This window comes from Nycticebus coucang, chromosome 9, assembly GCF_027406575.1.
Source record: "Nycticebus coucang isolate mNycCou1 chromosome 9, mNycCou1.pri, whole genome shotgun sequence".
Classification (NCBI taxonomy): domain Eukaryota; kingdom Metazoa; phylum Chordata; class Mammalia; order Primates; family Lorisidae; genus Nycticebus; species Nycticebus coucang.
The window spans coordinates 51661705-51687612 of record NC_069788.1 but is presented as its reverse complement, the minus strand read 5'-3'; the positions used below and the strand labels follow the sequence as shown (position 1 = coordinate 51687612).

General features: G+C 36.6%; 1 protein-coding gene and 1 pseudogene across 1 annotated transcript; both read left to right on the top strand.

Annotated features, from left to right (window-relative positions):
- The first annotated feature begins 327 nt into the window (after window positions 1–327).
- Window positions 328–11014, top strand: LOC128594718 (olfactory receptor 2B6-like; annotated as a pseudogene).
- An 11567-nt stretch (window positions 11015–22581) lies between these two features.
- On the top strand, window positions 22582–23508 carry LOC128594940 (putative olfactory receptor 2W6). Its single transcript, XM_053603866.1, has one exon. It carries the CDS (start codon window positions 22582–22584, stop codon window positions 23506–23508), a length of 927 nt encoding a protein of 308 aa, XP_053459841.1.
- Window positions 23509–25908: the final 2400 nt, after the last annotated feature.

Sequence of the window (25908 nt, the reverse complement as noted above, 5' to 3'; positions counted from 1 at the left end):
CTCACAGCAACCTTGGGCTTAAGAAATTCTCTAGGCTCAGTCTCCCAAGTAGATCACAGTAATTCTTGAGCTTAAGAGATTCTCTTGCCTCAGCTTCCCAAGTAGCTGAGACTACAGGCCCAAGGCCCTGCTATTTTTTGGTTGCAGTTGTCATTGTTGTTTAGGAGGCCAGGGCTGGGTTCGTACCCACCCATCTGCCTCGGTGTATGTGGCCAGCACCCTTACCACTGAGCCACGGGCACTGAGCCTCTATTTTCTTTTTTAAATACTATTTGTGCCAAACACCAAATCAACCTAATTAAGGTTGATGACAACAAGAAACGGGGAATGGGTAGGCCTTTGTAAAATTAACAGAGGGGAAACTCTGTAAAGTGGTTGGTTACAGTTGCGTAGTAGTTAAGAATCATTGTTGACTCATGGCTTCACTAGAAGAGAAAGTAAATTGTGTTCTTTGGTTAATTGAACTAAAATCTACCGCTGTTGTCCAAAGAAGGTTTAGAACCCATTACAACAAAGAAGCACCACACAGGAATTCCATATCCAAGTGGATGAAAAAATATAAAGAAACAGGTTCTGTCAATGATAAACCACGGCCTGGTAGCCCAGGTGTTAGTGAAGAAACCTTTCAGGCAAGTCCAAGAAAGTCATTAAGTCAGTTATCACTAGAGCTACTGAATGCGTTCTGCTGGCCGTCATGTCCTTTGATAGGTTTGTAGCTATTTGTCTGCCTCTCCATTACTCAGTTACCATGTACCGAAGTCTCTTTGGCGGCTGCATGCTGGATTACTGGTTTTGGTAATTCAGTGTGGTTGTCTACCTTGACTCTTCAGCTACCGCTCTGTGGCCCTTACATAGTAGATCACTTTCTCTGTGAAGTCCCTGAGCTGCTCAAGTTGCCCTGTGTTGATACAACAGTAAATGAGTCTGAACTATTCTCTGTCAATGTACTCTTCCACCTCATACCCCTGACACTCATCCTTATATCATATGCTTTTATTGCCCAAGCAATCTTGAGAATCCAATTGATGGAAGGTCGACAAAAAGTGCTTGGGACATGTGGGTCCCATCTAATTGTGGTGTCACTTTTTTATGGTATAGCTATCTCCATGTACCTGCAACCACCTTCACCCAACTCTAAGGACTGAGGAAAGATGGTTTCCCTCTTCTATGGAATCATTGCACCCATGCTGAACCCCCTTATATAAAAACTGAGGAACAGAGAGGTAAAAAAAGCCTTTAAGAGGTTGGTTGCGGGCGGCGCCTGTGGCTCAACGTGTAGGGCGGCGGTCCCATATGCCGTAGGTGGCGGGTTCAAGCCCAGCCCCGGCCAAAAAAAAAGAGGTTGGTTGCAAGAGTTTTCTTTTTTTTTTTTTTTTTTGGTAGAGACAGAGTCTCACCTTATCGCCCTCAGTAGAGTGCCGTGGCATCATACAGCTCACAGCAACCTCCAACTCCTGGGCTTACGCGATTCTCTTGTCTCAGCCTCCCGAGTAGCTGGGACTACAGGCGCCCGCCACAACACCCGGCTATTTTTTGGTTGCAGTTCAGCCGGGGCCGGGTTGAACCCGCCACCCTCGGTATATGGGGCCGGCGCCTTACCGACTGAGCCACAGGCACCGCCCCTGCAAGAGTTTTCTTAAACAAGAAATAAGAAATGTGCAAACAACAAGCTCCCTTAAAGATATAATGTTTACTTAGTTTACTAACATCTCTTCAAGTTGCCCTGTTCTTATCATTCTTACAGAGATTTTTTTTTTTTTTTAATTTTTGAGACAAAGTCTTGCTTAGTGTCACCCTAGAGTACAGTGGAATCATCATAGCTCACTGCAACCTCAAACTCCTGGGCTTAAGTGATCCTCCTGTCTCAGCCTCCTGAGTCGTTGGGAATACAGACTCATGCCACCACGCCCAGCTAATTTTTCTATTTTTTGTAAAAATGAAGAAGTCTTGCTCTTGCTCAGGCTGGTCACAGACTACTGGCCTCAAGCAGTCCTCCCCATCCCAGCTTCCCAAAGTGCTAGGATTGCAGGTGTGAGCAACTGCACCCAACCACAGAAAACTGTTTTAATAATCTCCTTCAATAAAATTTTATTGACATAGAGTGACATTTGTTTTCTGTTGCCTAAACACATTCATTGAACAGGTTTCCAAAACTGGTCTGCCAGTTCATTGAAAATTGTGTAATCACATTTTGAGGTTTGTCAAACTTTACATCGTTTGTAAAATTCAGAGTGACTTAGACATTTCTGTGACTATGATACAAGCCAGACATTCTGTCTCCAGTAATATCTTAAACACACACACACAAATATTGTTTCATACAGTTAGAGAAGGTTTACCGAAACCCTGAAAACCAACCACTTTAAATTTAGATCTGAGGCTAACAATTCTATTTTAAAATTTTCCACTTCCACATCAGCATAATATTAAAATCTTCAATAATTTTTATTCTAGAATTATAACCAGATTTCTCATTTTTTTTACCATGTTTCTATACTCATGCTTTTCTTCTAAATGAAAGCACCCCTTTTCATTTCCTTTATAGATAAACCCTAGGTATTTACCCTGTTTCCCCGAAAATAAGACATTGTCCGAAAATAAGAGACCTACTTACAGGAAAGATAAGACATCCCCTGAAAATAAGACCTAGCGCATCTTTGGGAGCACACCTTAAAATAAAACAGGGTATCAGGACTAGCTAATTTTCATTTACTTGTTTTCACAATTCTCCTATCAAGATATTGTCACTATTCTCTTAAAGCCTAAAGCACTTACAGCCTAGATTTAAAATAGCCATATGATGTAATGATTTCCAATGATTTGTTGTTTAATATGCTTTCCTCACATGACGATAGCCTCATGATATTTTATTCTCTTTGAGAGCATATAAACAATATCTTGCACTTTACCATTTCACCTGTAGATATATCAAGGCACTGAGAAAGTAGCATGCATTTACATTATTAGTTGATTCTTTCCATTGTTGAGTGATAACTCAACCGTGTTATCACATGATAATAACTTAACCGTGTTGCTGTCCCTATTTCTCCGTTGGTTTTTTCTAATACATAATACATATGGAAAATACAATAGATGAAAAATATATTTGTAATGTTTCTTCTTAAAACCTATATTAACATCATGTACTTTTGCCATAATATAATGCTAACAAATCTGATTTGCCAAGCCCTAATTTTAGTTTTCCCTTTTTGATGAGAAATAATCATCATCAAGAATGTAAATGGAAGAAAAATACTAATAGAGCATATTGAAAACTTAAGATACTTTCCTCACTGAAAATTAATTCAAGGGTACAAATAAATGATATGTCAGATAAGGAGAAAAACGTGCATCTCAAAGTCAGTGTTAAAGATGTTTAGTGAATTATGAGAACATACAAGAAAAATCAGAATTCCAGGCTCAGCGCCCCAAGCTCAGTGGTTAGGGGACCAGCCACATACACCGGGGCTGGCAGATTCAAACTCAGCCGGGCCTCCTAAACAACAACTACAACAAAAAAACAGCGAGGCATTTTGGCAGGTGCTTGTAGTCTCAGCTACTTGGGAGACTGAGGCAGAGAATCACTTAAGCCCAAGAGTTTGAGGCTGCTGTGAGCTATGAAGCCACATCACTCACCAAGGGTAACAAAGTGAGACTCTCTGCCTCTTAAAAAAAAAAAATCATAATTCCAAAAATTAAAATAGTTTTTAATTTTTTAACTAAAGATTAATTGATTCAGCTTCTTGGCCTTTTGGCTAAGATCAAGTGAAGATTAATTGATTCAATTAATTTTACTCTGGGAAATCAATCATTAAAAATAATGATACAATTAGAACAAGACATATTAAACTATCTCCTTTTTTGCAATTCTGAGAAATTTATTTTTCTAATTCAAACCATTTTGAATTAGATGAAAAAGATATTTGTAATGTAAGGGGAATGTATTTTAAATGTTTTTTTTAAACAATGCAGTAAAATATTCATAACATAAAACTGGCCAATACTGTCTTTTTGATTATAGACATCCTAATGTATGCTAATTTTTTTATTTCCCTAATGACTAATGATATTGAACATCTTTTCGTGTGTTTGTTGGACATTTAAATATCTTTGGACAAGTATTCAAATAATTTGCCTACTTTTAAAATTGAGTTATCTTTTTATTATTTAGTTATAGGAGTTATTTACATATTCTGGATATAAGTCTTCTATTGGGTATTTAATTCGCAAAGATATTCTCCTGTATTTTCAATTTCTTGATAGTGTCCTTTGAAGCACATAGTTTTTGTAAGTTAGATGTAGTCCAATTTATATTTCTTTTTGTCAACAGTGCTTTAAGTATTATGTCTAAGAAACCAAGTTCATGAAGATCTATCCCTAGGATTTTTTTCCAGGGTCTTACAGTTTAGCCTTTACATTAAGGTTTTTGATTTCTTTTGATGTGATTTTTGGATATGAGGAAAGAGCCCATCATTTTTTTAGGTGTGTATATCTACTTAAGGCTTGTCCTAGCATCATTTGTTGAAAAAAACATTCTTTTCCCATAGAATTGTCTTGGCACCCTTGTCAAAAAATCTACTAATCAAAAAAAAAAAAACAATCTACTAATCATAAATTTGAAAGTTTATTCTATTCCATTGATTCATACATCTACCTTTATGCTTATATCATGTTGTCTTCAAAACTTCAATTTTGTAGTAAGTTTTGAAATTAGGAAGTACAAGTTCTTTAACTTTTTTCTTCATTATTAATATTATTTTGTGTCTCTTGCATTTTTTTCACAAATTATATAACTGTATTACACATGTACCCCAAAACTATGTACATGTATTATGTATTATTTAAAAAATTAGTGACTCGAGTGGTGCCTGTGACTCAAAGGAGTAGGGTGCTGGCCCCATATGCTGGAGGTGGCTGGTTCAAACACAGCCCCGGCCAAAAACTGCAAAAGAAAAAAAAAAAAAAAACTAGTGACTCACAACAAAAACTCATATATACATTTAGATGATAAATATACAGTATATACATATATTGATGTGTATGATACACATGGTATGTATATAGAAACTTATCTGTTTTTCAAAACCATATATATCATCTATGATACATATCATATATGTATTAACATTTAACTGACTTTTAAAAACTTGTATAGATAGATGTGTGTATGTGTATATATAGATATATAGAGATATACACACACATAATTTAGTATATGCACATATACTCCTCTTTTCCATCAGCTGAGAGGGGATAGAAGCAATGATACATTAGTAGCAAAAAGCACATCAAGCACCTAGATTTTGGTTTCTTATCCTGTTCTCCTTGGAAAAGTGGCTAAATTTAGAACTGGGAAGGAAACATACAAGACGAGATTAGAGCATCTCACTGTGCCAGAAAATAAGCAAGTACTTGAAAAAACACAATGATGGGAGTATGCCAAAGAAACATAGAAGCCAACTGAAAGAGCTCCCAATGGCTAAAACTGGGACAATTTCAGCAACCACACAAAGTAGTACTGGATAATAACTCAAAGTATAAAATAAATATCCATGAGTTTCTTCTGCCCCATTTACTCATTTATTCAATTATTTATTTATTTATTTTTATTTCAGATTAATATGAGGCTACAAACAAATAGGTTACAATGTTTACACTTGTTAGGTAAAGTCCTTGTAAGTTGTGTCCCACACCCAGAAGGTATGCCATATATCCTTACATTGTGCCCATTAGGTGGGAGCACTATTCAATTATTTATTTATATCAGTATTGACTCATGGACTTAAATGTAACACAGAAAAAAAAAAATGGAGAAAATCTTCAGGATGCAAAACTAGAAAAAGAATTATTACACTAAAACCAAAAGCACCATCCATAAAAGAAAAAAACTGACAAATCAGACCTCATCAAAAGTAAAACCTCCTGGCTTGGCACCTGTGACTCAAGCAGCTAAGGCACCAGCCACATACACCTGAGCTAGCGGGTTCAAATCCAGCCCAGGACTGCCAAACAACAATGATGGCTGCAACCAAAAAATAGCTGGGCGTTGTGGCGGGCGCCTGTAGTCCCAGCTACTTGGGTGGCAGAGACAGGAGAATCACTTGAGTCCAGGAGTTGGAGGTTGCTGTGAGCTATGATGCTACAGCACTCTACCCAGGGTAACAGCTTGAGACTCTGTCTCAAAAATAAAAAAAAATAAAAAATTTTAAACCTTCTGCCCTGTTAAAAACCCTGTTAAATGAATTAAAAGACAAAGGATTCCAATAAAGGCTGGGACAAAATATTTGCAAATCACATATCCAATAAAAGACTTGTATCTAGAATGTAAAAATCTCTCAGGCCTGGCGTGGTGGCTCATGCCTGTAATCCCAGCACTTGGAAGGCTGAGGCAGATGGATTGCCTGAGATCACAGGTCTGAGATCAGCCTGAGCCAGAGTGAGACGCTGTCTCTAAAAATAGCTGGGTATTATGGTTGGTGCCTGTAGTCCCAGCTACTTGGGAGGCTGAGGCAAGAGAATCACTTAAGCCCAGACTTTGAGGTTGCTGTGAGCTATGACGTCACAGCACTCTACCCAAGGCGACAAAGTGAGACTCTGTCTAAAAAAAAAAAAAAGCTGTCAAAACTAAACAATGAAAAACAAATTATCCAATCAGACAATGTGTATATGAGATGTTGACTATCATCAGCTTGGGAAAATGCAAATTAAATCTCAGTGAGATATCACTACCTACCTACCAAAATGGTTGAAATTTGAAAACAAAACAATAATAACCAAAAAAATCCCCACCAAAGGCTCTTCAAGGATATGAAGAAACTAGATCACTCATATATTGCTGGTTGGAATGTGAAATTGCACAATCACTCTAAAAAATACTTAAGCTGTTCGTTTTAAAATAAAAAATGAAGTCCAGTTTGACTCAGAAGTTGCACTGTTGGGTATATATACCCCGAAGAAATGAATGTAGAAATTTGTACATGAGTGTTCATAGCAGATTTATTTGTAATAGCTCTGAATTGAAAACTATTGAAATGTCCTTCACTGGGTAAATGGTTAAAAAAATCTTTGGTATATACACACCATAGAATACTACTAAGCAATAAAAGAGAATGAAGTATCAATAGAAAATATAATTTGGGGGCGGCGCCTGTGGCTCAGTGAGTAGGGCGCCGGCCCCATATGCCGAGGGTGGCGGGTTCAAACCCAGCCCCGGCCAAACTGCAACAAAAAATAGCCGGGCGTTGTGGCGGGCGCCTGTAGTCCCCGCTGCTCGGGAGGCTGAGGCAAGAGAATCGCGTAAGCCCAGGAGCTGGAGGTTGCTGTGAGCTGTGTGACGCCACGGCACTCTACCGAGGGCGGTACAGTAAGACTCTGTCTCTACAAAAAAAAAAAAAAAAAAAAAGAAAATATAATTTGGATAAAACTCAAGCATATTAAATTGAGTGTAAAACATCAATCTCTACAGGATTATATGATGGAGTAATGTCAATGACAATGACTAAGTGGGAACCTACACCATTCCTCTCTTCCCAGAAGCAACACTGTAAAACTTGGCAAAAACTGTCACAATCAACCTTAGGAAAATTCTGAAAACTAGTCAAAGATATACAGCAACCAAGTAAATGCTTACCCAGGAGAAAGTCTCCCCAAACCCCAATTTTCTCTCACAAGTGATTTACCATAGAAACGTCTTGCAAAAATGACTTAATTTCTTCTTGCCATCCATTTCACAAAGAACTCTGCCAGTATATGCTGTGATGATTTTCCAATTATTCACCAACGGAACCCATAGCCATCTACTTGGATAAATGTAAAGAGGGGAAAGGAGAATATCCAGGCATAACATAGATAGGGTTTGAGTTGACATTGATACTCAAAGCATCATCACGTCCCCCTGTTGGAATGCAGGGATAAGGGAACAAGGTACTAAACTAAGTTCTGTCCAATGTTGGCTCACTATCAACCCAAAGAGACGGCAATCCTGCCTAGTGGTCATTTCCTCAGTCCAGTGTATAATTTTAGTTGAGACACTTGATGATATTTAGAGAAACACAAAAACTGGGTCCTTGGCCTATAGGGTAAGGGCTGTCATAGTTGGAAGACCAAGTAGATACCTTTGATCTCAACCCCAAACCATTAGCCCAGATATTGAGTCAAATATTCCATCTCAGGGGAGATGGCAGAGCTCAGCACTGCCATAAAGACCTAAAAGATGCAGACATGATAGTCTCTCTCATCTCCATTTATTTCACCCGTCTGACTTCAGATCCTAGATAGATCCTGAAGAATGACTGTAGACTACTGCAAGCTTAACAAAGTTAATAGATCCAATCACAGCTGTTGTGCTGAATACAAATTTTTGCTTCACCAAATTAAGAAGGCCTCAGGTTCATCTGTGTAGGCTTAGGCTAATGTGTGTGTTTGTGCCTTAGTTTTGTTTTTGTTTTTTTTTTTTTTTTTTTTGTAGAGACAGAGTCTCACTTTATGGCCCTTGGTAGAGTGCCGTGGCATCACACAGCTCACAGCAACCTCCAGCTCCTGGGCTTAAGCAATTCTCTTGCCTCAGCCTCCCGAGTAGCTGGGACTACAGGTGCCCGCCACAGCACCCGGCTATTTTTTTTTTGTTGTTGTTGCAGTTTGGCCGGGGCTGGGTTTGAACCCGCCACCCTCGGCATATGGGGCCGGCGCCCTACTCACTGAGCCACAGGCGCCGCCCTGTGCCTTAGTTTTTAATAAAAAAGTTTAAAAAGCAAAACAAAAATTAAACATTTTAAATAAAAAAATTAAAGAATTTAATTTAATTTAAGAATTAAATAACTAAAGAATATAAAGAAAAATATTTTGGTCCATTTATACATGTTTATGTTTTAAGCTGTCAAAACGTTTTTAAAAAACATTTAAAGTTGGGCGGTGCCTGTAGCTCAGTGGGTAGGGCGCCAGCCACATACACCGAGGCTGGAGGGTTAGAACCCAGCCCAGGCCAGCTAAAACAACAACAACAACAACAAAAACAGCCAGACATTGTAGCAAATGCTTGTAGTCCCAGCTGCTTGGGAGGCTGAGGCAAGAGAATCACTTAAGCCCAGGAGTTGGAGGTTGCTGTGAGCTGTGATACCACAGCACTCTACCCAGGGCTACAGCTTGAGATTCTGTCTCAAAAAAAAAAAAAAATTAAAGTTTATAAAGTGAAAAATTACAGTAAGCTAAGGCTAATTTATTGAAAAAACAAAATCTTTTTATAAATTTGGTGTAGCCTAATTGTACAGTGTTGATAAAGTCTACAGTAGTGTAAGGTTTTAAGCCTTCACATTCACTCACCCTCACTCACTGACTCAGCAATTTCCAGTCCTGAAAGTTCCATCCATGGTAAGTGCCCCATACAGGTGTACCATTTTTTATATTTTATACCATATTTTTACTGTACCTTTTCTATGTTCAGATGTGTTTGGATACACAAATACCATTGTGTTGCAATTGCCTACATTATTCAGTACAGTAACATTCTCTACAGGTTTGTTGCCTGGGAGCAATAGGCTATACCACGTAGCCTAAGTAGGCTATACCACCCAGGTTTAAAAACACTCTGTTAGCACAATGACAAAATAGCCTAACCATGCATTTCTCAGATATCCTGGATATTAAGCAACCTGTGTATACAAACATACAGTCATATATGTGTGTATATATATTGTATATACAGTAGAACTGCCATAGTTGACCAACTCCTACACTGACCACCTCCTTAAGCTGACCTAATTTTCATAGACCAGACATGCACTACATGTACTTACCAACATAAGGCCTAGTTCCTTATGTTGACCACTTCTGCATGTTGTCCAGTTTGTTGCAGTCCCTTGGGTGATCAATTTACAGAGGTTCTACTATACATATGTATTCTTTTTAGTCCAAATCTCTTATTTCACACCTGTAGATATAACATTTTCTACACTGTATTTTCAAGTTTTTACAATAACTTTATAATAAATGTATATATACTTTTTCTTAACACACACCCACACAGAAACCATCTTTACAAAAAATTCTATTTGACCATAACACCCATAAATCCCTGACTATGATTCCCTTCCCTGTGCTATTCACGGTTGTCAGAGTAGTATATATTATTCCAATTTTTGTATCAATTTGCATGCATTTATTCTTTTTTCTATCATTTATATAATTATGTACCGTAATAAAATCCAGTATCGTTTTGAGGGATTTGATTTTGTACTAAATACAAATTTTTCTGCAACTTCGTTTAATACCTTCCAAAATGTGTTTTGGGGAAACATTCCATGTCAGTATAGTACCATATTCCATAATTGCACATTCCATTATAAATTTAGCTATTTCCTCAGCTGGATGGGAATTTGGTGTCCCAAACATTTCAAAGAATTCAAAAGGTAACATCCGTACTCAGTTTGTTTGCTGAGAATTCTGCCACTACTATGATTTTAAACATATTATTTAACCTATGCCTCAGCTGTTCACTTGTAAAAGATATTCTAATATTCTACTCAATTTAAAGGACTGTAGGGAGGATCAGTATTTACCCCAAATTCTCCGTAACTGCTACCTAATACCATCACTTTTCTTGTTAGCTCTAATCCTTCGGTCTTGGTTCCTAGCAGACTTCAATCTAGGTGACGTGTAGCGATTATCATCTTTCAAATCAGAAGAACTCTGAGTCTGGCGGGAGTATCTTTCTTTTTCATCCCTTATCCTCTCTTTTAAGGAGAGAGAATCTTCCATCGGTTGTTGCTTATATTTTCAATGGCTAATAAAGGTGAGCTGGACACACATTGTTCCGCATTCTTCTCACCACAAGCTGTCCAGCTATCCAGATCCCCAGGCCGGTTCCCCACTGTCACACCTGGAATCCAAGTCCTCACCGGCAAAGCAGACAGAGCCCATAACAGCCACTGCCACCGCCCCTGCCACAGAGCCTTCCGCTAAGCGCTCGCTAGCCAGAGCGCATCCCGCCTGCAACCACCCCCACAGGATCCGGAAGTAGCTCCCCACGAGGCAGAAGCCCTGCCCCGCCCAGCGTGCGTCACGGGAGAGAGGGGGAGCCTGCCGCAGGCTCCGCCCCTTCCCGTTCTGGGAGTGAAGGCTGGAATAGTTCGTTGCTGTTACTGTATTTTTTAACCTTTCGATGACGTCATAATCCCAGGTTCTACGAATGAAATAAAGTTTATGAGTTAATTTGCATACCCTCATATGCTTGGGATTTTATTCCCAATTTATTTAGCAAATATTTATTGGTTATCAATTAAATTCCATAGACCTGGAATTTGAGATGCATCAGTAAACAAAATAGACAAAAATCTCTGCCCTCACAAAGCTTACATTCTACCAGAAGATACATACTATAAATATTAAGTATAATAAATACCTAAAAGTACATATCAGAAGGTGATAATAAGGTGTAAAACATTTAAAATAAGCTTAAGAGAATTTGGAAATTCTGTGAAGTTTCCATATCTCCAGGGCACGCTTCAGTCAGAAGGTAAGATTTGAACAAAGGTCTGAAAGGAGTTATATGAGGTGTGGAAGAGCGAGTCAGGGCCAAGAATGTAGAGGCAGGTAGCAAGTCCTGAGGCTCAAACATGACTAGCTCTTTGACGAACAAGAATAAGGCCAGGATGGGAGTGAGGGAGTGTGTTCTGGTCAAGATAGTCTATGCTGTGATAACAAACTCAAAATCTCAGTGTTTTAAAGAAAGTTTATTTTTCTCTAGTACTTTGTACTGAAAGTCCTTTTGGGAGCTGTGTTCATCAAAGTCATGCAGGAAGAAAACACAGTAGAGATTTCATGTAAACTGGTGCCTTCATGATCACAATGATAATCTGTTCCCTGACTTGAAAGCTCCTAATAGGAAATAACCAATGATATTTCCACTCACATTTCTTTGACCAAAACAAGTCACATGGTCGTTTTTAAAGGGACAAGCAAATGCAATCTTAGCATTTACACAGATGGTATGAGAAATGGAAATATTTGAGACAGTGCTTACAACAGCTGCAGTTCATTTTTTTCAGTAACCAAATACTGGTTTATTTTCCTTCCTATGCAATTGCAAAAATGTGCTCCACTGTCTCAATTGTTCTTGGCATTTAGCTGAAAGTCTAGAAAATTCAGGTAATATGCATTAGTCTCTTGGGGATCCTCATGTTCTAGAGACCTATGAACTGAAAGACACCCCCCACACAGACACCTAATATTCATCAATGGAAATATTCAAGTGAAGAAAATTTAATAAGAAGGAGAGTGTAGCTACTAGGGTCAAATGCTTTTGCTTGGTCAAATTAGATAAGAATTGAAAATTGACAAAAGTTGTTTCTGTATATTGGTGGAACCAAATGTAAGACTAGATAAAGTTTAAAAGATGATGGAAAAAATAGAATTTATTTCTGAGGAACTTTTCTGTCAAGAATCAGTTACTAGAAATGCACTCAAATGGGGTGGGGGATCAGAAAAGTTTTTTTTCAAGGTGTTAGAGTTAATGGCATATTTGTTTCTTCCTGAGAATTATCTAGTTAAAAGTGAGAGCTTGATCTTGTAGTGGAAAAATGGGACCATTCTACATTCTACATGGGGCAGAATGGGATATAATGAAGAAGTAGAGGGACTGACCATTTTTAGGGTCATGAATGGTGGTTTGTGTGTAGTAACAGGCAGGAAGGCAGAGTATGGGTGATGATGCTGGTAAGTGGTAGAGGTAGAAGTGGGAGTCTATATGGTTCTGATTGCCTCAATTTTCTTAGTAAAATTAGTAACAAATTTAATCAGCTGAGAAAGAGAGTGAATGAGGAGGTGCTGGTGATTTGAGGAAGAGAAGTATGAAATAGTCATCTGTGGGAATGAAAAAGTAAAAGGACCAAGGTAAGCATACAATTGTGTGGAAGTATTGAGGATTTACATGAAGTCTTGAGGTACCTTGTACTTGTCCATTCAAAATGAGACCATTCCGAAGGATTGTCTAGTTTTCTCTAGTCTTGTGTCAAGACAGACATGGGGTTGGTGGAGAGTTAGACTTACTCAAAGTATTGATATTGCAAATTTTGGCTAAGGATGTAAGAGAAGTATTGATGCAATGCAAAGTATTGATATTGCAAAATTTGGCTAAGGATGTAAGAGAAGGAGGCAAATAAGAAAAAAAGTACTCAATTCGGTGGACAAGGGAAATTTAAGAATAATTAGAGGTGAAGGTTAAGAGAAAGTCACTAAAAAAAAAATTGTTGCTTGAGGAAGAAATGCTGGAAATTAAGATTATGGAAAGGATACAGCAGCCCAAACCACAAGTTCAAGCATCCTCCACAAGTCTGTCTTTTTCTTCATTGTTTGCATACAATAAATAACCTTTTGTTAGTTTTTCCTCTCAATATCACTGTATTTCTTGAATTCATTATTACTTTCCACTTCCAAATTCATCTATGTTATGACAACAATGTCCTAATTTCTCTCTTGGCCTCTAGCCTTGCTCCCTCCAAGTTTATTTCCACAGTCCAGTAAAGATGCTCATACTAAAATGTAAGCCTGTTTATGTCTGAAACCATAGCAATGAGTTCTTCCTGCCCCAAAGACTCTATCGTAATTATTGTAAAGTTTGAAATGTTAGCATAATTTTTTGTAACTCCCTGAACTCACTGAAGTCAGTACAAAACTTTCTTCACTTTCCATAATCTCATTTAATGTTGTGTGAGATTCATCCATTTTTATTTTTCAGTACAGTAGTATATTCCTTTATGTGAATGAACCACAATGTATTCATCAGTTTTCCAACTGACATTCATTTAGATGATTTCTCATTATCTGCTATTACAAACAAAGCTGTTATGAACATTCTTTTATCTGTCTTTTGGGTATATATTTTTCTATAAGTATGGAATTTCAGAACATAGTATATATGAATCTTCAATTTTACTATGTATATACCTGTTTCCATGAATATTATAAATCCATGAATTTATATTAATTTTTTTCATTTGCTATTACACCACAAGTTCACCGTGGTCAGTAAACTAAGAAATATTTACTTATGCCCATGCGGAGATGCATGGAGAAATAAGGTATATAAGTAGTCACTGTTTTTTTTTTTTTTTGTAGAGACAGAGTCTCACTTTATGGCCCTAGGTAGAGTGCCATGGAATCACACAGCTCACAGCAACCTCCAACTCCTGGGCTTAAGCGATTCTCTTGCCTCAGCCTCGCAAGTAGCTGGGACTACAGGCACCCGCCACAACGCCCAGCTATTTTTTGGTTGCAGTTCAGCCGGGGCGGGTTTGAACCCGCCACCCTCGGTATATGGGGCCGGCGCCTTACCAACTGAGCCACAGGCACCGCCCAGTAGTCACTGTTTTATCGTCAATAGAGATCAGTACCGCAAACATTTGCCCTTAGACTCTACCCCATAAAAATTAACTTTTCCTGTGTTTTTTTTTTTTTTTTTCAAAGTGCTCATCGTAAAAGTAGCAAATCTTCAACATATGTTATATTTATTCTTATTTTATAGATTAACCAATGCAATCAACAAATACTTATTGATTAACTACCATGTGCTAACAACTTGCTAAGCATTGGAGAGACAAAAATACACAAAACACTTAATGGAAGTGAAAATATAGAGTAGAAAATAGGGAGCAGTCAACCAACACAACAGAATCAGTGATCCAATGTTTTGCTTTGATTTGGATAGGATGTCCAAATTTGACACAATGTTGTAACTTCTTCATTCTTACCTTCATCTGGATTGTGAGATCCTTGAGGGCAGATATGATGTTTATTTATTGCCCAAACGTCTTTCACAGCCTGAAAATCTTTAATGAATAGAAATTTACTGCATTCATTCCCAGGGTAATTCTGCATTTGACGGTTTTATGGTAATTATCCCTGAAGGATAAGTATAGAACAAAAAGTCACTGACAGAGAACAACTCTCCTAGGTACTCTGACTAAATCCCTGCTCAACAAAATGCCATCAGAAGTGAAGGGATGATTATTTCAGTTACATTGGAAAAGTTTAAGATTTGATGGTGTGAATGGTACTGTGGGGTAAATCCGCAGGGCTGCTGAATAGCTCTGAGAGGCAACAATATAGCAAAGGGAAGACAACATTGACAGAAGCTGACTACCTTTAGTTCTACACTGTAATCAGCCCTTAATTGACTGCTTCTCCTCTAAACAGATAACCCTAGAGATTGCTGCATTTTGTGAATCATAACAAAACTCACTTGAAACTTTTTAATAGCTGCATAGAGAGAGCGTGGGGATAACACGTTAATCAGTTCGACTGCTCCCTGTGGACACAGAAAAAACGAGATCCTTGTTATCAGTAACTCCATTCTAATAATTATAATAATGACATCCCTTGGGTCTTGTTCTTCCTTTCCTTCCAACTTTTATAAAAAACTGTGGAAGTTGAAAATCACTTTCTCACTTGGTCTAGTTTTAAACATTACCCATTGACTTCATCACTCGGAATCCCTTAAGATTCTCCATAGTTAACCAGAGGGAATCATATGAGTAAACATAGCCATATTTTAATTTTATCAGAAACCAAAAATGGCCTAATAAAAACTACTTTTATAAATATAAACAATTATTATTCTTCGGTTTTCTCAATCTATAATTCCATCTTTTTTCTCAACTCCTTTTAAACTTAGCTATCAGGGGAAATAAGTTAATTGTTCAATGAATTAATAGGCTGAAAATATTTTATTTTTACTTAGAGGACAGCAAAAACAGGAAAAAATAAGTGACTTAAAATCCTCTTTTTGCTACCTGAATGTCAATCTGTGAAGGAAACCAACATTTACTATTTCCTACTAAATTTCTGTGTATTGTGAGGAAACAATGAAGTGATAAATTTAGTTATGTAGTTACATTAATGTGGGTCAAAAAACGAGGCAGCTAGAAAGCTTGGTCTTGGTGTGATTCTGTGTCACATAATTATGGGTGCTATCAAACATGTCTACAACTGATTTAATTTATGCTTAAAAAATAAGATGCAAAGATATGTGTTCTTTGTGAAATTTAGATTTTCTAGGGCCAAACGTGAACATCAAACGCAAACTAAATTATTCTTATTCGCTTCCAAAATTGTATTTAACTTTTTAAATGTTAGAGTAGCATATAGTCACAGTTATATATTGCATTTTTATTTGGTTATATGTTAACATTTTAATTTTAAAAAAATAAAAGTGAAAATTAAAAATCCACTTCCTTCAAACTCCAATTATCTTTGCATATTTATATAAACCAAAGTATCTTAGAAATTGAAGATACTCATTCAATTAGGCCAGTATTACCCTGATACCAACACCAGACAAGGACACAACAAAAAATAAAATTATAGGCCAATATCCCTGATGAACATAAGTATAAAAATTATCCACAAAATACTAGCAAACCAAATTAAACAGCTCATTTAAAAGATTATTGGCCATGATCAAATGAGATTCATCCTAAGGATGCAAGAACAGTTCAGCATACACAAATAAATAAATATGATACATCACATTAAAAGAATTAAAAACAAAACCACACAATGAAGAAAAAGCACTTAATAAAATTCAATATCTCCTTACAGTAAAAAATCTCAATAAATTAGGTATGGAAGAAACATAGCTCAACACAATAAAGGTCATACAGGACAAACGCATAGTAACATCACACTGCACAGGAAAAAGTTAAAAGCTTTTTCTCTAATATCTGGAATAAGAACACAGGCCCATTTTCAGCACTTTTATTTAACATAGTACTAAAAGTCTCAGCCAGAGGAATTAGGTAAGAAAAAGAAATAAAAGGGGAAAGTCTACTTGTTCCTCCTGTTGCACAAGACTCAATCATACATGTAACCCCCCCAAAAAAACCCTAAAGACTCTGTTAAAACTAATAAATGAATTCAGTAAAGTTACAAGATACAAAATCAGCATACAATAGCGTTTCTATATGTCAATAGCTAACTACCTGAAAAAGAAATCAAGAAAGCAATCCCATTTACAATAGCTACCAACAAATAAATAAATAGGAAGAAATTTAACCAAGGAGGTGAAAGATCTCTATAATAAAAACTATAAAACATTAATGAAAGAAATTGAAGAGGATACAAATAAATGGAAAGAAACTCATGTTAATGGTTTGGAAGAATTAACATCATTAAAACATCAATAGTACACAAAGCAATCCACAGAGTCAATGCAATCCTTATCAAAAGATCAATGACTTTCTACACCTAGAAAAAATAATCCCCAGATTTGTGTGGAACAAAAACAAAAACAAAAACAAACAAACAAAAAGCCCTAAATAGCCAGAGCAACTTTGAACAAAATACTACTCGACTTCAAAATATACTACAACGCGATTGTAACTAAGTAGCAAAATACTGCCATAAATATAACATACAGACTAAGGGAAAAGAATAAAGAACCCATAAATAAATACATATTCTTACAGCCAATTGATTTTTTGACAAAGGTGCCAAAAACACATATTTAGGAAAGAACAATGTCTTTAATAAATACTACTGGGTAAACCAGATTTCCACATGCGAAAGAATAAAACTAGACTCCTATCTTTCACCACACAAAAAAATCAACTCAAAATGTTGATTAAAGACTTCAATGTAAGACACAGAATGATAAACCTACTAGAAGAAAACAGGGGAAACACTTTATGACATTGGTGTGGGCAACAATTTTTTGGATAAGACCTCAAAAGCATAGACAACAAAAACAAAAGTAGGCACATTAGAGTATATCAAACTAAAAAGCTTTCCACAGCAATGGAAACAACAAAATAAAGAACAGGAGAAAATAGTTGCAAACTATACATCTGATAAGGGGGTAATATCCAGAATATACATGGTGTCCATAAAGGTTGCGTGCAATTTTACTCAACTCAATAGCAAAAAACAAGTAATCTGATTTTAAAGTAGGCAACAAACCCATATAGATATTTCTCAAAGATACGCAAATGGCAAAGTGTATAATAAAATGCACATCCCTTATTATCAAGGAAAACACAAATAAATACCACAACAGGCTATCACCTCACCCCAATTAGAGTGGCTGTAAACGTTACAAATGCTAGCACGGATGTGGAGAAAGAGGAAAACTATTGGTAGGGATGTGAATTAGGAAAACATTCTGGAAAACAATATGGAGGTTCCTCAAAAAATTAAAAATAGAATAGCCATGTGAACCAGCAATCCCACTTATTGTGTATATATCCAAAGGAAATAAACTCAGTGTGCTGAGTTGAAGAGATAATCTGCATTCCTGTTTGTGGCAGCACCATTCATAATAGCCAAGATGTGGAATCAATCTAACTGTCCATCAATATATGAATGGATAAGAAAATGTAGTACAAATACACAATGGAATGATATCCACTCATAAATACAAAATAAAATCCTATCATTTATGGCAACAGATGAACCTAGAGAACATTACATTAAGTAAAATAAGACAGGCACACAATGACCACTATTATATGTTCTCATTCATATGTAGAATCTAAAGAAGCTGATCTCATAGAAGTTGAGAATAAACAGTGGTTACTAGAGTCTGGGGACAGAAGGGAAGTAGTGGGACAGGGAGAGGCTGGTCAAAGCATACAAAGTTATACTAAGACAGGAGGAATAATTCCTGGGATTCTATCACACAGGAGGATGACGATGGTTAACAATATTTTATTATATATTTCAAAATAGCTAGAAGATGTACTGAAACATCATGCTGTATCTCATAAATATATATAATTATCATGTGTCAATTTATAAAAATTAAATACAATTTAGGACAGCACCTGTGGCTCAGTGAGTAGAGCGCCAGCCCCATATACCGAGGGTGGTGGGTTTGAACCCAGCCCCAGCCAAACTGCAACAAAAAAATAGCCGGGCATTGTCACAGGCACCTGTAGTCCCAGCTAGTTGGAAAGCTGAGGCAAGAGAATCGCCTAAGCCCAAGGGCTGGAGGTTGCTGTGAGCTGTGATGCCACAGTACTCTACCAAGGGCAACAAAGTGAAACTCTGTTTCTAAAAAAAAAAAAAAATTAATACAATTTTCTAAAAATATTTTTTTAATTTTTAGAAGAATAAAAAGTGAAAATTGAATTCTACTTCCTTCAAACTTCAGTTATCTTTGCATATGTATGTAAATCACAGTATTTTAGAAATTAGCCTGCACTATACATGAAATTTTCAATTATGTTCCAAAAGTTAAATATATTTTACATTTAATATATAATTTTACTAATTTAATGGAATATTTGTGTAATTTCATATTGAATATATTTAATAAATATATTTGAAGTATTTACTATATAATTGCTCAAATATATTTAATATATTTTTGTTTTGCTTCCATATCAATATAAACACACACATTATTTTGTCATGACTTTGTTATTTATTTATTTATTTATTTATATTTATTTTTTTACCATTTTTGGCCAGGACTGGGTTTGAACCCGCCACCTCCGGCATATGGGGCTGGCGCCCTACTCCTTTGAGCCACAGGCGCCATGACTTTGTTATTTATTTATGACTGTGCAAATATTTACTTAACCATTATTCAGTCAATGAGCATTTAGTTTGTTTCCTTTTTTCTTTAATCCACAATGTAACTGTGATATATACTTATATATACATATATACATATATGTGATATATACATATATACATATATGTGATATACTTATATACACTGATATGTATATATACATATATAAGTATATCACATATATGTATATATGTATATATCACATGTGTATATATCATATGTATATCATATATCACATGTATATATATCATATGTATATGTATATATGTATACATAAGTATGTATGTACATGTATATATATATGTATATCACATATATGTATATATCACATGTGTATATATCACATGTATATCATATATCAAATGTGTGTATATCATATGTATATGTATGTATATACATATATGTGTATATATCTTTGTTCATTCGTGCAAATATATATATATTTTTTAGACAGAATCTCACTTTGTTGCCCTCAGTATAGTGCTGTGATGTCACAGCTCACAGCAACTTCAAACTTGTGCTTAAGCGATTCTCTTGCCTCAGCCTCCCAAGTAGCTGGGACTACAGGCCACTGCCATATCACCCAGCTATTTTTAGAAACAGGGTCTCCCTCTTGCTCAGGCTGGTAGGGAACTCCTGAGCTAAAGTGATGCACCCACCTTGGCCTCCTAGAGTGCTAGGATTACAGGTGTGAGTCACCTCGCTCCGCTAGAAAATTGTACTAAAATATAAATAAATAAATTAGACTTTAAAATTATTTCCTAAGAAAACTAAATGTCAATTCAAGTATAAAGAAGTGTTTAAAGCTGTTTATATTTGTGCCATGTTGCCAAACTCGACCATTTTGCCCCACCAAACACAAAGAATATTCTACCATAAGAAAAAATCTCAAAGATACGAATAGCTATGGGCCCAGACAAAAACCTAAAAGAGAATCTAAGAATTTTGTTTCTCAGTCATCTGTTATTATTAACCCATGGTTTCCCCTAAGAATTTTCTATTCTCTTCTGCATCACAGCTAATTACCCAAAGGAGTATGCAATCCCCATGATCTCAGCAAGAAAACATGCAATGCCAACTTTCAGGGACCATCTTTGCTGCTGAGAAATTAGTCTTCTGTTTTTTCCATCCGAGTCTATAAAACCTTTCAAATCTACATTGGTTATTTTTTGTGGTGAGCAGGAAGTCCCTGCCTTGAAGCCTTTATTAACAGCTCCAGAAAGCCTCACCAATGTTGAGTAGTTGGTCCAAATGGCAGGTAGACAGAGAAAGAATGCTAATGCTATTTTCTAATAATATTGCCTTTCCCTGCTACAATTTAATTACCCTATGACAATTCCTCAATTTTACTTTTTCTCTTCAGTAATGCTATACTATTACTCTATCACTTTAATCAAATTATAAAGAAAAGGAATTACATTGCTTTTTCTCTTTTATCTTCAGAAGGAAATTAGACTAGAAGAGAGTTGGGAGCTTGGTAGTTAATCTGTTTCTTTGTTTGTTTGTTTTGTGGTTTTTGGCCGGGGCTGGGTATGAACCCACCACCTCCGACATATGGGACTGGCGCCCTACTCCTTGAGCCACAGGCACCACCCGTTAATCTGTTTCTTGACAAGTTGAGGTCTTTGTAACTACTTCTATATACTGGTACTTTCTGGTACAGAAGTCTCATAACCTTATTATTACTTTCTATCTCTGTTACCTGCCAAGTCTTCCACAAAATCCCAGATAAAAACCAAACCAAATAATAAATCCTCTTCTGATATCCTTAAGGAAAGTTAAAACCAGGTAAGCCTAATAACTAAAGGAAATGGGGAAATTTTTCTTTTGCTTTAGTGTACTATATTGAGCTATGGAAAATAAGTTTACTATAAGAACTTCAATGTCAAAAACATTTCACCAAAGACAGCTCTTTCATTTGAAAATCAAATTATCTGCTCTGTCTTTATTTTTTCTCAGATAACTAATTGAATGTAGTACCATTAGTATCATTAGAAACAGCCATTCATTTTGTAAATTGTACAGTAGTCTATATATTTTGTAATACCCATTTAACAATTTAGTCTTGTTACTATGCTTAAGTTACCAAAGAATCAACATGACTAAGGGTGTGAGATATATTTCTTTATGTACCCACTCTTCTGGTATTTTTACACTTGTCTCCCTTCTCTGTTATTTCTTTATTATCCTATCCTATCCTCCTTTAAGCCAATTATGAGTGACAGGATGACAGCTTGAGACTCTGTCTCAAAAAAAATAAATAAACTCCATTACTGGCTTGGAGTTCGCAGCTCAGTGATTAGGACACCAGCCACATACACCAAGGCTAGTTGGTTCGAACCTGGCCTGGGCCTGCTAAACAAACAAACAAACAACAACAACAAATAGCCAGGCATTGTGGCAGGCTCCTGAAGTCCCAGCTACTAGGGAGGCTGAGGCAAGAGAGCTGTGAGCTATGACACTACAGCCCTCTACAGAGGGCGACAAAGTGGGACCCTGTCTCGAAAAAAAAACCTCAGCTCTCCTCACATTTTCAAAAAGTCATTGCAACATGGAAGCAGCTACTAAGTTAATAATACACCTGATAACCTTGTTATATGAAGGATAGTTAAAAGAATGTGAATATTTGACCTAAAGAAAATTCAGTTGAGATGTGGTAACTGCCTGTAAATATGTTAATGGATGTTACACAAAGAAGTATTATGCATATTGAATATAACGTATATTTAATAAAGTTAAAATACTTTGTTTTATGAATCATAAGGAGAAAATGTCTACTTATATAAAAAGATGATGCTTATAAGCGGAAATTTGCCAATATTAAAACATTTTGCCTTATGTAAACAAATGATGTACAGCGTATATAGGTAGAAGATAAGCTATTATTAGATGGGTTGTCAGACTTAATGGCTCCATGTTCCCCCAAAATCCTGATATTCTACAGTATTCACAAAATATATATTAAATATTCTTCATTTTGTCTTTACCAGCTATACAGATGGTGTGAAAGGAAAGCAATGGAAAAATCCAATGACAGCTCCGAATATGGTTTTATCTTGGTGGGTTTCTCTGATCGTCCCAAGCTGGAGATGGTGCTCTTCATAGTCAATTTTACTCTGTATTCAGTGGCTGTTCTGGGAAATTCAACCATAATTCTTCTTTGTATATTAGACCCTCGACTTCATACCCCAATGTACTTCTTTCTGGCAAATCTTTCTTTTCTAGATCTCTGCTTCAGTACCAGTTGCATCCCACAGATGCTGGTAAACCTCTGGGGCCCTGATAAGAGTATCAGCTATGCTGGCTGCATTGTCCAACTTTTCTCTTTCCTTTCTGTTGGGGGAATCGAGTGCATTCTTCTGGCTGTCATGGCATATGACCGTTATGCCGCAATCTGCAAACCTTTGCACTATACAGTCATTATGCACCCCCAGCTGTGTTTAGGACTCGTGGCTGTGGCTTGGGGGAGTGGACTGGTCAATGCCATTGTTATGTCCCCACTAACAATGACCCTTTCCAGATGTGGTCGCCGCAGAGTTAACCATTTCCTCTGTGAAATGCCAGCACTGATCAAGATGGCCTGTGTGGATGCTCGTGCAGTGGAAATGCTGGCCTTTGCCTTTGCCATTCTCATTGTCCTTCTGCCCCTCACTCTTATTCTTGTCTCCTATGGCTACATTGCTGTAGCTGTGCTGAAAATCAAGTCAGCTGCTGGGCGATGGAAGGCCTTCAATACCTGTAGCTCCCACCTGACAGTGGTCTCCCTGTTTTATGGGAGCATCATCTATATGTATATGCAGCCAGGAAACAGCTCTTCCCAAGACCAAGGCAAGTTTACCACTCTCTTCTACAACCTGGTAACTCCCATGTTGAATCCGCTCATCTACACTTTAAGGAATAAGGAAGTGAAAGGGGCACTAAAGAAGGTTTTGGGAAAGAAATAATGAACAAGAGAGGTGTAAGTTATAAAGTTGAAACTAAAAATAAAATACTAAGCTCTCTGCTAAATGAATGAAACCCTTTTGACCAAAAGGACCCCCCAAATACCTTAGAACTGAGTTCCCAGCCATGACAGGATGGGAAAGATAAAGCATAATTATATGCATATGATTTCCCTTCATAAATATTCATGACTTCTCTTATACTGAGTTGAATAGTATATTTGACTATCCTGCTCTGTGTAAAATACTGTTCTTTTGTTTCTTCTTTGAAGCACGTGTGTCTGGCTTCTGGCCAAAGCTTGGCTTCCCAACATGTTGGAATGACCACCCAACAGGTTGCTACCCTTTATGTGAAATAAAGGATTCCTTCTTCCAAAGTATAAACTCATTAGTTATTCTCTTTTTTCGTTAACAAGGCTCTTATTAAAGTGTTTTCAAATACATTTATTTTGTGTTTATAATAAATCCAGCCAACATAGCAAACATTTTTGAATTTATTTTATATAAATACACTGAAGTGTATCCAAAGTCAATAGGATTCAGCCATAGTGACACATGACATAGATAAATCTTAGGAAAATAAAGTTAAGTAAAAAGAATTAGGTCTCAGCTCGGCGCCTGTAGCACGCTGGTTACAGTGCCAGCCACATACACCAAGGCTGGTGGGTTCAAACGCGGCGTGGGCCTGCCAAACAACAACTGTAACAGAAAATAGCTGGCGTTGTGGTGAGTGCCTGGAGTTCCAGCTACTTGGGAGACTGAGGCAAGAGAATCACTTAAGCCCAAGAGTTTGAGGTTGCTGTGAGCTGTGATGCCACAGCACTCTACCCAGGGCAACAGCTTGAGACTCTGACTCAAAAAAAAAATAAATAAAATAATTAGGTCTCAAAAGAAAGATGAAATGACTCTCATATTAATATAAAATATGTATGGGGGTCTTTGATTTAAAAATATTCTGTATTTCTTTTAAACTACGGCATTTTTATACACTATAATGACAGGTTTTCTAATTATTATTATATTTACATACTTCCTAGGTATTTTATAAGATTGTAAATTTCTTAATGCCAGAGACATTTATTTTTTTAATCCCTCTTAGCATCATTCTGGAATTAAGTTGTTATTAAAGTTCCTTTGTAGCTAATAAATGATCAGTAATACTTGGGGAGATTATTAATTTTAACCGATTAATTCTACCTAGAAATTATTTCATTGTTAATTGATGCCACTAATTTTGTCTTTGTTCTTCAAAATTACAAGTGAACCTATCACAATATGCTGTCTCAGTTTATTTATTTATTTATTTATTTTTTACTTTTTCTTTTTTTTTTATTAAATCATAGCTGTGTACATTGATATAATCCTGGGGCATCATTCACTAGCTTCACAGACCATTTACCAAGTTTCATATATACCCTTGTAAGATGCACCGCTGGTGTAATCCCACCAATCCCCTTCCCTCTACTCACCTCTCCCCTCCCTCCCCTGCCTTTCCCCCTTCCCCCTATTCTTAGGTTGTAACTGGGTTATAGCTTTCATGTGAAAACCCTAAATTAGTTTCATAATAGGACTGAGTACACTGGGTACTTTTTCTTCCATTCTTGAGATACTTTACTAAGAAGAATATGTTCTAGCTCCATCCATGTAAAACATGAAAGAGGTAAAGTCTCCATCTTTCTTTAAGGCTGCATAATATTCCATGGTGTACATGTACCACAATTTATTAATCCATTTGTGGATCGAGGGGCACTTGGGCTTCTTCCATGACTTAGCAATTATGAATTGGGTTGCAATAAACATGCTGTCTCAGTTTAAACCTCCTGTCAAATGTTTTATGCTTTTCTTTATCAATCAATGTAAACTTTGTGACAAAAGAGAAAAATAGTCATTGAGGAAATTTCTTTCCATGGATTATCAAAAGTCATGCCCAGATTTTTGGAACAAAATTATTTTTTGTTTTCCTAAATGTACATCATAAACTTGAGGGAAATTATGATGAATTCTGCCATATTCTTGCCTACAGGCTGTTTCTGTAGAGGAGCAGCCAGGATGACAGTGTGAGACTCTGCCTCAAAAACAAACAAACAAAAAAACCCCAACAAACTATAAGATGCGTTACAGATCTGGTGATTTCCAAAATAACTTCTACTTCCATGCTTCTTCTTTTTGCATTTGTTTAAGAAAATATCAATAGCAATATAGTATCATAGAAAGGCACATTCATATTCAAAATAAAGAATATTTACTTTTTTTTTTTTGAGATAGTGTTACTATGTCACCCTCGGTAGAGTGCTGTGATTTCACAGCTCACAGCAACCTCAAACTCTTGGGCTTAAGCGATTCTCTTGCCTCAGCCTTCCAAGTAGCTGGAACTACAGGTACCCTCCACAATGCCTGGCTATT

Coding starts and splice junctions, on each gene's coding strand:
- LOC128594940 (XM_053603866.1), top strand. CDS start 22,582: ATGGAAAAATCCAATGACAGCTCCGAATATGGTTTTATCTTGGTGGGT.